This window comes from Myodes glareolus, chromosome 14 (assembly GCF_982192425.1).
Source record: "Myodes glareolus chromosome 14, mMyoGla1.1, whole genome shotgun sequence".
Taxonomy (NCBI): domain Eukaryota; kingdom Metazoa; phylum Chordata; class Mammalia; order Rodentia; family Cricetidae; genus Myodes; species Myodes glareolus.
Window position 1 is genome coordinate 14723507 of NC_142039.1, and position 13243 is coordinate 14736749.

At 40.9% G+C, this 13243-nt stretch overlaps 1 protein-coding gene across 1 annotated transcript in view; it reads left to right on the top strand.

Annotated features, from left to right (window-relative positions):
* Positions 1 to 13243, top strand: part of Itga8 (integrin subunit alpha 8) — a 172498-nt gene that overhangs the window by 107713 nt on the left and 51542 nt on the right. The window contains exons 22-23 of the mRNA XM_087896358.1: positions 4863 to 4942; positions 9289 to 9369. Coding sequence (XP_087752484.1) covers positions 4863 to 4942; positions 9289 to 9369 — 161 coding nt within the window. The remainder of the gene's footprint in view (positions 1 to 4862; positions 4943 to 9288; positions 9370 to 13243) is intronic.

The following is a 13243-nucleotide window of genomic DNA, read 5'->3' on the forward strand; positions in this document are numbered from 1 at the left end:
AGTTAAAAAGCTTTAAAATAAGCTATTTAGGAGGGCTAAGAATGTAGCTTACTTGGTAGAATGCCTGCGTAGCACGCACAGAGTCCTGGGTTCGAGCACTCAAGAGCTGGCAGAAAGAGAACCAGAAAGTCAAACCCATCCCCAAGCTACAGTGAATTCAAGGCCAGCCTTGTCTAATGGGGGAGAAGGGATAATTTTTAAACTACATTAGCAAAGCAAAGAGAACTCTTTTCCAATATGCCTCCCATGTGAATATTATAGTATTTTCATGTTAGAAATAGCCACACTTGGTTTGTAAATGATCTTTGTTAGGTCTATGTTTGAAAATAGGGGTAAAGAAGCAGCTTGGCAGTAAGAGTGTTTTGTCTTCCAGGGCATTAGAGTTCTGTTTCCAGCATCCCCACAATATAACTGTAGTTCCAGAGGGCCCAACATTCTCTTCTGGCCTCTATGAACTCCTGTACACGTCACACTAACACAAACACACACACACACACACACACACACACACACACCAATCAATTTTAAATAAAATATATTTGAAAAATAATACAAAGATCATATCAGCAAAAGGAAAATAAGCCGAGTAATGATCTTGTGGGAGAAGAGTAGTCATTGACTTGGGATAACTTGCTCAACTCAGCCTAACTACTCAACAACAACGCCTCATAATAAATATAACAGCAGCAATTTTGAAGCCATAGAACAAATTCTGAGATTCTGAAAAGGTCACACAACTAAATCACAATAAAGAGAATGTGCATAATCCTCTGTTTAATCCTTACTTAGGTGTTTCTGTTATCAGCAGAATGTCCTGTTTGAATAGAACTCCGTTAAAGTTTACAATAGCATCGGTTTGCGTGGGAATACCTCCCTGGTGGGCTCGAGACATCCATGCCGCTTGGCCATCCTCTCAAGGGGGCTTTCGGGTCCTGTTGCCTATCCTATGCATCCCTGGGGAGAGTCCCGATTGCCTTTCAAAGGTGCTGATGTGTCTTCTGGCAAATCGATCTTTTATCCCAATGTTTCACAACCTGAACTGAGCGTCAGTAACCTTTTCTGAAATAATACCTCTTCCCAATGTATACTCCAGAAGCATGTACAATAGATCATAGTTTTACTCCTTTACACTATTTTATTGCACTGATCTTGGGTATTTTAAAAATGTGGCTAGCTGAAATCATGTAAACTTACTTCTTCTATAAAAAAATTAATTCATTCATTAACTTAAATATTTTCAAGCCAGTGAAATCCCTGTAACAGATGACTGTTAGTTCTCATGTACCAAATGCCCTCTGTGTCCCAAGACCATCACTAGAGAATAACTACATCAGTGTTACCCCGAGTCTCACCTGTTTAATAGACAAGGACACTCTGGCCTGGAAAAGTTAAACACATTACCTGAAGTCACACTGGTGATGAAAGGCAGAACCAGAATTCCAACTAGGCCTGACCACAAAGCCCAAGTTCTATCTGGTCTACAACGCTGTGCAAAATACTTGAATGGAAACTAATGAACAACAGATGGATGTTAAAAAGAAGATAAGAAAGACAGAATGAGGCATTTTCCCATTATAGTCCTTTTAGTTAGAAACTAACCTTTGTTTTGTTAGTTTGAAGGAAATAAATCTCACCGCTCGATGTAATATTTATTTACCTGAAAGACAAGAAGAACCTAGTTTGACATGAGGGTATTGACACCAGCATTCAGATAGGGTCACTCATTCCCGTTCAATACCGAGAGTGTTAAATCTAGACGGCAGATGATCTCAGAGCGCCAATAACTGTGAGTAAAATTGAACTCAACGCTGCCACCAGTGCCACAACGGAAAAGGGGTGGAAATGGCAGTGTGGCCTGCACCGTGGGAGTGTTTATGTGAGAGGCTATCAATCCATTTTACCAGCAAATAATCTGGAGCAGGCGGAAGTAAATTGTTTGGATTCATTTATCTCCAGGTCCCTAGTAGAAGAAAGCTAATAGGTTTCTTATCTTGCCCTTTAATGACCTCAAACACACCGAATTTTATTGCATCCTGGTTTGGAATAAAAATGTTGATTCCCTCACTCTTCATGCTGCATTTTACAAAGCACTCTCTGCCCATGAGTGAAGCGAACTGCAGGTGGAAGATCAGTCCTACTATTTAAAACGATTCAATAAATAAATAGCTGGGAATATTTATCCCAGGCTCAAAATTTAAAAGAAAAATTTTCAAATGACTTCTACTATTAATTTACACCTGTTCACTCAGTAATATCAATTCTGACTTCTGATTTTTTAAAGAGAAAAGTTGTTGACATGTAATAAACATGTACATGTAAGCATGTAGATGCCATGATGCTATAAAATAGTTTTTATGTGCTAATAAGGTTCATAACTTGAAAATTTCTCCAAAGAAAAAAATGCAAGACAGATTGACCAAAATATTTTAGCTAATATTTTGTCACACACATTTTAATCTATGACTATTTAAATTTTTATTTTATTTATGCTTATGGGTATATGCCACATTTGAAGGATGGTTCGCAGGGGGCAGAAGAGAATAAGCAGCAAGGTCTCTTAACTGCTGAGTCATCATCTTTCCAGCCTCTGCTGGTGATGCTTACCAATAGGAAATTGACAGGTCTTGTCTGTCTTCACTCTATATTGTTGTAGGGAGAGAGGCCACTTGTTGGTTTTCAGCTGCTCAGCCCTGAAATAATCAGACAGAAACTATATTACTTAAATCACTGCTTGGCCAATTAGCTCTAGCTTCTTATTGGATAACTTTTGCATAATAATTTAACCCATTTTCATTCATCCGTGCACCACCATGAGGTCATGGCTTACCAACAAAGTTTCAGCACATCTGTCTCCGACAGTGCTCCATGGCTTCTCTCTGACTCTGCCCCCTTTCTCCCAGCATTCAATTTAGTTTTCCCCGCCTAGCTCCACTCTTTTTGCCCTATCACAGGCCAAGACAGTTCTTTATTAACCAGTGGTATTCACAGCATACAGAGGGGAATCCCACAACACAATGGCTGCACGTGTGCACAAGGACACACTCCCACTCCTATTCTTTCAACATCTTTTTATCACATTCTTCTTGGTGTAACCACCATAAGCATGCTACTTAGCAAACACCTGATAAGATAATATGGAAACACTGTATTCCTATGAAACAGGGCACTTAATATTAGCAACATCATAGGCTGTGCAAGAAGAGATTAATAGTAGAGACAGAGGCTAAGAAAGGAAAGCTTACCTGTCTTAGGCCATGAGAGCATCCCATTCATTACCTCTCTTACCCTAAGTTACAAAGCCTGAGTTTTCAGAAACTCTTGAAGTGGAAAATGCAAGACAAAGTAAAGATAAAAGTCTCCTGAAGAAGAGAGAAGAGCATATGCAGAGGTCCAACAAAAATGGATACACTTGAAATTGTAAAGCAGAGCCAGGCAGTGGTGGTGCACGCCTTTAACCCCAGCACTCGAGATACAGAGGCAGGCAGATCTCTGTGAGTTCGAGGCCAGCCTGGTCTATAAGAGCTAGTTCCAGGACAGGCACCAAAAGCTACAGAGAAACCCTGTCTCGAAAAATAAAAAAAAAAAAATTGTAAAGCAGTTTTTCACTGGGCCATTAAAACACTGCACACGTTTTATAATCAAGACTTGTGTGATCTCCCCAGCCAGGTGCCCTGGAACAAGCCTGAAACCAAGTTCTAGGAGGTAACACAAAAAGATCTTGGGGGCTCCAGGTTCAGTGAGAGATCTGTCAAACTAAAACAGTAAATAGAAATGAGGTGATGAGGTAGGGCGCTATAGAAAGAGGCCCAAAGCCAGTCTCTGGCTTCCATATATACATGTACATACATGTAAATATGCACACAAACATATATGCACAAAATGATACTAATGCATCATTACTGTAAGGACCATGGGGAAGAAGAGTTATGATAAATTATCACAGGTCATTGCTGTTGATTAAATAATATTGTTTTCTGTTGCTAGTTTCATTTGCACAATGCAATAGCTCTAAGGGCTGTTTCTGGAATCTGCCTTAAAAGGATTGAAATTCCAGCTCTGCCTTTGTTGCTCTAATCCGCAGATAGCTATTGCATTGGAGGATGTCAACATAAGTGTCCCTGAGATAAGGCAAGCAGGGCAGAGAACATTGCTTGGATGACCATGTAGCACCATGGTGTATACAGAGGATGTTACATATATGCGTTAGCTTCCATTTTCACTTCCTTGTCCAGATTTCCCATGGGCTCCCTGTTCTCCATTTACAAACCTATTTTCATGAGCACTTTTCACAATTTGGAAAATAAAGGAGGACAAAGGAATCCTCACAACCCCGACCTACATGTTCTCCTGGAATATTCCTTACAGTACACCCCCACTCTTCTTAAACATATAATAATTTTGCTTGTGTGGGCTTCCCAGACCATAGCTAATATACATGGCACACAGAACTCTGTAACCGTCATTCTTGGTTGAGCATCATTACATTAGAATTGCCACCTGCATTATTGCTTTGGCAATCACAGCTGTGATCCCTACAGCTACACCGCATCCCCCAAACAGAAGCATCGCAGTTCCCTAAATCTTCTATATTGTGTTGTGAGAAGTTCTACATCAGAGCGGTAGCAGAAGACGGGCAACAAGGCCAAGTAGAGAGCCAAAGTGCATACTGAACTGAGTCTCCTAGGCCCTGTGGTTTCCTAGCAGATTTCCTCTTACCTCCCAGTCATCCAGAGTGGGAGATGAAAGGCTGTGATGGTGTAGGATTAGGGTGGCGGAGTGGCTAAGGTGGGATTGTCACACTGTGCATAGGGGTCCTCCTGCAAACACCTTTGTGTCCCATGTGTGTTGTGTTTTGCTTTTAGTTTTCTCTGGGCCTCCGATTTGCTGTTCCTCGTCTTGAGAAAACAAATACGAGCATTCACTTCGATCTCCAAATCAGAAGGTTAGACTTTTAAATGCTTACTCTGTTGACAGCACCCATGAAGGAAGAGATGCATGGTGACTATGCGCCCTGTTGCAAGTACCTGCACATTAAAAATTCTCCTAGAATTAGAGTCTAGACTCTCACCACCCCATTCTTCTTTATTGTTCTTAATTATTCCACCTTTTTGGGGATTATTTTGCATTTCAAAAGAGATGAAGGCCAGGATGCAAAGTAGTCAGATTGTGTCTTGAACAGCTCCCCGCCTCTGCTGATTCACCTCCGCGTTTCCTCCTTCTGGGCACAGGACTCTTGTACTGTATCGGACTGTTCTGTGAAAAACTATAGAGAGGAAAAATAACCTCACTCTGCACTCAGCAGGCAGGCAGCTCATTCCTGGGAACAATCTGGGAAAAGAAAATAGATCTTCCAAGTGAAATCTTGTCATCTCCCAAATGTGCAGGAAGGACTCCGACTCTGGATGGTGTGAGTGGCATTCTGTGGCAGGTCTCCATGACCTAACACTGTGTAGGGACCAGGTCCTTCTCTAGTAACCTGTGGTTGTGCACACAGCTGCCCACCTGTCCTATGGATCTGGCCATAGCCTTGTCCTTTCATTGTCTATTCTGTTTGCTCTTTTATGACCAGAAATGTGTCGTGAGCAGGAAGACTTCCAGAGAAATGAAGCATGCACGCTGGGGTTTCTCAGATACAAACTTCAGTTCATTGTAATGGAATCAATTAAATGGTTCTAGGCTCTTCTTATTAAAAGAAAAGAAAATGGAATGAAATAGATGTAACATGATATAGCTAATATATAATGCAGTACAATTGTCTTGTACATGAATCATTCCTTATTGAGAAATATAGAGCTAACAAGATACCCAACCAAGTGAATTTTTCTTGCAGTCAAGTATTTAAAAAGCTTTAAAAACACTAATATAGAAAGCACATAGGTACTTCCAATTATCATTTATATTCTGCTTAAAATGTGAAATCCTTGCTGAAACCATGCAAATGGCTGTAAAGTTGTTGTTTATTACTTGGTTATCAAATACTATGTAATTTACCTTAATATCTTATAAGACAAAGGGATATTAGAGTATGATAAATTTTATGGTAATTGCTCTGTGTGATAGAATACTTCCTTAATACCTACATCAACTAAAGGTTTGAGAAAAGTCTTAGGATAAGAATTAACTGTTTAAATCTAAATGTGCTACCAACCCCCTCTCCCTGCCCCCAGCCAAAGCTTTGAAGCAGCTTTCCAGGGAAAGGAAGCCTTCTAGCTGGCTCAGAGGCTCTTTCTCACCTTAATTAGCTTCTTGATTGTAATGAGCCCAATCAACTTCTCACCTTCTTGAACATAAGTGTTTTTCTGGTGAATCTTAGGACTTCATGTAGTCTTTAAGTCTTAAAGTGTCAGCACCGATGTCACCTTAGACAAAAGCACCTGAGGTTTCTGTTTCTCCCCATCATTGTTGACATTATTGATTCTTCATGGGTCTAAAGCCTTGTGTTACAGGTGTGAGGCCTTTTGTCATGTGTGGAAAGATGTTTCGCTTATAAAAATTGAATCCATCGATGAAAGATTGGATATGGTGGATCAAAAATGACAACATGGTTTAGCATGTATGTACCTTCTCCTAAAAACAAGTCATGGTCATATTCCACTTCTGCTCAAGACAATTGTAATACTATTTTGAAAATTATAAAAATGCAGAAAAAGCTGGGTTATGCATCAGGGATCAAATTTCCAATGTATTTGGGATATAAAAGAGTTTGAGGACATCTTCATAATAAATACTAAAGTATTTGAAGGTGTTGATCTGTAGGCTTTGCTGGCTAACTCCAAAGATGTAAGGATTCACAGAGGTGGCTTTACATTCAAGTTAAATGTGTTCAAAGAAAAACTAAATTGGGTCAAATGCTACACAGTCTGCACTCTTCCATGCATTGATTACCATGCTCCACAATTAATGCCCCTTTGTACAAGTTAAAGTCAGAAGGTAGGCTGGTTTCATACACCAATCCACTCAAAATATTTCCTGTTACCAAATAATTGCATAAAATGATCTCTCAAAGCCCTGTCTCTGTATGGGGGACTTTCTCTCCACCCTAAAGTTCAGGATACAGTTCCATGTACACCTTCGTGAGCGTCCTGGAAGTTGCTTTCTCAGTAATGGTTAAATGGCACTATAACGTCTTCATTGGCATTCCAAAGGCCAGAATATATAGAAGGAACATTAGTAAACAGAAGTTAATAGGAAATGGCATTGTACTAATGAGGAGAAAAACAATGTCCTTTTTATGTGACATGGGTTATAGTCACAGAAGGGAAATTCATCATTCCTTCTGTGGAACTAGGAGGATGGTATAAATAACCCAGGGTCCCCAGTGGTGGTGGATTGCTTGTTGACATATAGTTATGGAATTAGTGGGGGAAGTTTCCTTCCAGAAGAGATGTCAAGGAAGCATACAAGTTATATAGCAAGTCAGATCCTTCCTTTCCGGGAACCTTGCCAGCATTGCCACGGTAAAAAGGGACCCACACTGGCATACTCTGAAAGAGCAACACCCATTGCACAGTCAGGGACTGAGCTATGTCAGTCTCTGCTCTCGCTGAATTTCAAAGGAGATGGTCAGGGAGGATGGCTCACCAGATGAAGATACTTGTTGCCAAGCCTGATGGCCAAGTTCAATCGCCCTGGACCTACTTGGTTTTAAAGGAGAGAGCCGATTCCTACAGTTCTTCCCTGACCTACAGTCTCATGCTGTGGCACACACATACACTCACATACACATTTATAAGTGAATAGATAAATAAATGTGATTAAAAAATCAAAACATCCTCTGCAGCCTCATGTTAAATTCAAGTTCAAAGACAATTCTCAGTAGTTGAATTTTTGAATGCTTTCTTTTAAAAGGGATAAAGAAACCTTCCCCCCAGATGTGGTAATAGTGAAATTAGTGGTTGGAGACAGGGCTTTAATTGAGGGGGGAAGTTCCTGTAGACTCCATCACAAGCTCGGCAGGGGGAAGTCCCCATCAGAGAATGAACCTGACATCTGCCAGTAGAATCTTTACCAGTGTTGGCAGTTTAAGTTGTCTCCTCAGTAAATACAACCAACAAGGTCTTTTCAAAGGCACTTTGGAAACAACCCTGTTTTCTCCAATTGGAAGCAGGATTTTATCCATTCCTTTCCCAAGCCATGACTGGGAGAACATGAGAACACTCATGCAAATCTACCCTGTGGCCATCTTCCCAGAGAGAGCTTGCCCACTGAACCCAAGCAGCACTCATGAGGACCACAGGGCAGGCTCTCCCTTCTTACCAACCTGGTTATAACCATCACCCAAAGTGGTAGCTCCATCTCTGACTTCGATGAAGGCACAGAGGGGGCATGAAGTGTGGGTGGCAGCTGCATCCAAGGACCAGGCATTGCTTGAGCCTCTTGGGGGTTCTAGTTAATTTTCCTTTTAAACCCTGACTGCTTAACATGTATTCTTTTTGCAAAGTTCAGTTTCATAATTGATAATTAATTATATTTGCTTGAGGGAAAAGCAGCAAACTTAAATTTTCCTGCCATGTTCAAAGAGGAATTATGAAACTCATGCTCTCGTAAGACTCTTGAAGCATTTCACAAGCACCCATGTCCTCTGAACTCCTTGCTTATGCAATGCCCAGTTTTCTCATGCCTCTCAATGCCATAGCCAGGCTTCTAATCCCTCTTGTTCCTTGTCATGGACAGCTCATGAAGATAAAATGACTATAATCACTTATCTTATATATTAGTATTTACATTAATATAATAAAACACTTATTTTAATATTAACATTATTAAGTTAAACAAAGCATAAGGAAGATAAAATTGCCGACAGAATAGGATATGGTGTGACGCACTGTAGAACCATACCCAAAAGTTTTCTCAGTTATAAGATGCTCTGGATTATTTATGCCAGCTCTCCATTTATTATCATGGAAAATCTGCAGTTGACGGAGCTGTCATTTCCTATCTGAATGGCATTGAGCATGATGTGTAGGGAAGCAAAAGAATTTGTCTGAAGTAGAAGCAGGGAAGCAAATGCCATTCAGTGCCCCTTCAGTTTATTCTAACTAAAAAAGTACTTGCTTCTCCCTTCTCCACTGGACTTTCAAACGAGGTGTCACCCCAGGGACAGCTGATTAGTTTCTATATCCCCAAAGCTCTTAGCGTCTCCCTGGACAAATGGTTATGATTTTGTAGAATAAATACCGTGGTTTTTCCAAGTGCTGAATCTGGAAATGTGGTTTGCTCTTGTGATGTACAGAAGGTTTTCTCATGACTGTGAGAAAGTGTACTGAAACCGTGTCATCGCTGTTTTAGCTCCAACAAGGACAATCCAGACAGCAATTTTGTGAGCCTGCAAATCAACATCACCGCTGTCGCTCAAGTAGAAATAAGAGGGTAAGTGTGGTGCGTCATTAAGTTTAACTTTGGTATGTAAAGACTTACAGTGAAGGACTAGACAAAACTACATTCATGCTCAGTGAACCGACTGGTTTTCATCCTTCCTGCTCAGCATTCGATCATCAGCAAGCAAGACGAACCTTGTAAAATAATTAAGTCTAAGGATATCAAAGCAAGAGGTCACTTAACTGTCCAGACCAAGACTTTAGTAACCAAACTAGAAATACCACTAATGAGGAGAGACTAAATAGATAGATGTATGATTGTCTGAAGGAAAATCCTCACTTTCACTAGAGCTGCTTAATGTGGCGGTCATTTAACCTCGCCCATCTCATTGTGAGTTTGGAAAACTGCCAGCATATTTGTGAGCATCAGTGACTTGACGTTCTGCATCCTGGTCTGTCCATCCATCCTATTCTTTGAGAAGGGGAGCGAGGAGGGAGAAGGTCAAGGGAATTCTTTAAATGACTCCCACCTGGGAAACCTTGCTTGGAAGAGAAGGAAATTGGATTGTAGTGGCGGCTTTCATTGATTTTGTTACTGTAATTCTGCTTTTTTTCGGATCAACAACTAAAAGCGTTTACTGGTATTTTAAACCACATTATCCTTGGGCTCCAGGATCCTGCTTGCCTTCCTTTCCACAGGTCTTGGCTGGTGCTAACTCCTCCAGGATCTCTGCACGCAGAGCTATTTCACTATGGTGACACCCTCAATGTACAAGTCAGGGGGTTGTGAACACACTGCTAGCAAACACTGAAGGGTAAACCATAACTACAGTCAATCTGTCCCTGGAGCTCACTCCCAGTAATGGTGACTGTACCCCTCCTATGAGATAGTCTTTTGAACCTTATTCTATGACCTTGTTAATACTCACTCCTGTGGGTTGTTTTGTTGGTTTTTTTTTTTTGATTCGCATAAATGCTGTGAGATTTGCCCGTCTTTAGCTACCTAGGCTTGTAATTCATCAGCTTATTGATACAAGAGTGTTATGTTGTAAAACTCTGCCTCACACATCCATTCTATAAATGTTTGGAGCTCCCACACCCCTAATTTTTAGAACTTTTCAAGCACATCTTCTGGTACAATATGGAAGAAATTTAGTGAGAAATATGCTAAGAAGTGGTATTTCCAGACCAGCTAGAGTGTGCTACTCACTTTACTGACTGACATCAAATCACTTAAAAATGGTTTTTCCCAAATCTCACTCCCGGAAGAACTGGGTGAAAGTTCGCTCTCAGGTTGGTCCAGCCTTAATTGCTGAGCCTGTTGGTTGGGTGAGACGTAGCGTGGGACTGAAGGACCTAACTTAGAGTTCCCTAGTCCCTAAGTGAATTGAGAGACTGTTTATACTTTTGTCATTTTGTTCTTCCTACCAAGGAAAATTCATGTCCATATTTCTACTAAACCAACTGACCTTTTTCTTACTAACATCGAGATTTTTAAACACCTGTCTCCTTTTCAGGAGGTGCTTAGACCTCTGATTAGAGTTGGTGAGACTCAGTTCTCTCCTTGTACATGGAATAAACTCAGGTCATGAGCCATTTTCAATCACTAGCTGCCCCATAAGAACTCATTTGTGACCTTAGGCTCTCGGTCAGTCACAGATCTTTTCATAGCTTACTGGGTTTCCAGCTTGTTTTTAGAGTTAAGTCTGAGATATAGATTGCATGTTGTAAAACCCACCCTTTGGAGAGTCCAGTTAGTAAAGTTAGGATATCGTGAGACCACTGAAAATAACCATTCCTTTGGGCTCCTTTTTGGCCAGCTCTTCTCCTGCTCCCATACCTGGCATCTTGATCTATTTTCTATCACTTTATTTTTGCCTTTTCCAGAATGTCACAGAGTGAACTCATTCAGAATGAGTTTGGATTCTAATTAGCATAAAGAATTTGAAAAATAGTCATGTTCTTGCATATGTATCAGTAGTCTCTTTCATGTCATTGTTGATAATGTTCCATTGTATCGTCACCTAATGCATGATCCATTCCCCATTTGGTGACCGTATTGGTTGTCTCCAGATTGTGCTAATTAAGAATGAAGCTGCTATGGCTAGTCACATACAAGTTTTTGTTGGGATATTTGTTTTCCCAAAGGGAGCTACTACTGAGTTATATGGTAAATGCATGTTTATAAGAGCTTGCTCAATTGCCTTGCAGAAGGGCTGAAGGGCTGAGCCATGCCTTTTGTGAATTCCCATTAGCAATGCAAGACAGTCCCATGTCTCCCATCCATGCCAACATGTGAGAAAATACACTCACACACGCATGCACACACATGCACATGTATACACACATACATTCTAGAATAATAAATGTGCATTTCAGAGTCCATTTGCTTAAGGACTAGTTGTGGTGTTGATCTCTTCCAGGGTTGTTTGTCACCAGTCTCTCCTTTCTCCATGAAGTATCTGCTTCAGTCTTTCATCCATTCATTCACTATAAAATTGTTTGTCTTGTTAATGGTTTGTTAAAAACCCCTTACATGTTCAGGGTAGGAAATCATTTGCCATGTATCTGGCTTTAAAATAATTTATCCCCGTGTGATGTATGTGACTCTATATTTTCCTAACAATGTTGTTTAAAGAATGAAAATCTATTAGCAAATTTTGTCATGGTTTGTGCCGTTGTGTCCTCTCTGGGTTAATAGCTGTCTCTCTGGGCTCACAGCAAGCTTTGTCCTTTCCTTCCCCAGTGTTTAACTTTATGTTTAGGTTTTCAGTTCCTTTCTGTGGGAAGTTCAAGGTCCTCCCCCCCCATCCAGGACTAGGAAGGTGAACATCCAAACAGACTAGGTTCTCCCAAAGCCAGTGCATGCAGTAGAATCAAAACCTAGTGCCATTGTCCTTGGCTTCTCAGTCAGCCCTCCTGCTCTTTGGACTGGAGAGGGAGAGGGAGGGGGAAGGAGAATTGAAGGAGGGAGAGGGAAATGGGAAGGGGGAGAAGGTGAAAATTTTTAATAATAATAATAATAAAACCTGAAAAAAATAAAAAAAATAATAATAAAAAAAACCAATTCCTTTCTGGTCAGCTTTTGTAGCTGGGTTAAGGTAAGGCCCGGGGTGTGCTTCACTCCTGAGTATCAGTTTTTTCTTGGCCTGTTTGCTGGAAAGCCCACCATTTCACCCCTTTCGTACTGTGGCACCTTTTTAAACAAATCATTTGCTCAAATGTAAGGGTCTCACCCTAAATGTCTTGCTGTGCCATATAACAGGAATGGGAAGTTTTGAAATGGGGACCATGTGCTCATGTTTTGGCAAGCATGAAAGTTGCAGTGACATTTTGTTGATTTCCTAGATTTTTTATTGCATATGTATGCTGCCTGTGAACAAAAATTGTTTTCCCTCTTACTTTCCAAACTGTATATGCATAAATTTAGCCAGATATAAAGTTGTGGATCCCCCAAAAGAACCGGATCCTAGGGTTGTTTTTGGTTTTTTTTTTTTATTGTCAACTTGTCTCAACCTGTCACCTGGGGAAAGAAATCCTCTACTGAAGAAATGCCACAATCAGATTAGCTTGTGACCATGTCTCTGAGTGGCTGATTGATGACTAATGTGGGAGGGCCAGCCTCCCTAGACCTCTTGGATGTCAATCCATCCCTAGGCAGGTGGTCTGAGCTGTGTAAGAAATCTGGCTGAGCAGAACCCTGCGAGCTAGCTAGTAACAGCCCTCCTCCACGGTGAGCCCTGTGAATCAGCCAGAGACAGCCGCCCTCCTCCTGGTTTCTGCCTCAGTTTCTCCTCGTGTCCCTGCCCTGACTTCCCTCAGCAATAGACTATTACCTGAAACTATAGACCGAAATAGACCCCTCTCTTCCCAAAGTTGTCTTTGGTCAGAACATTCTATTACAGCAATGGAAAGCAAGTTGAACA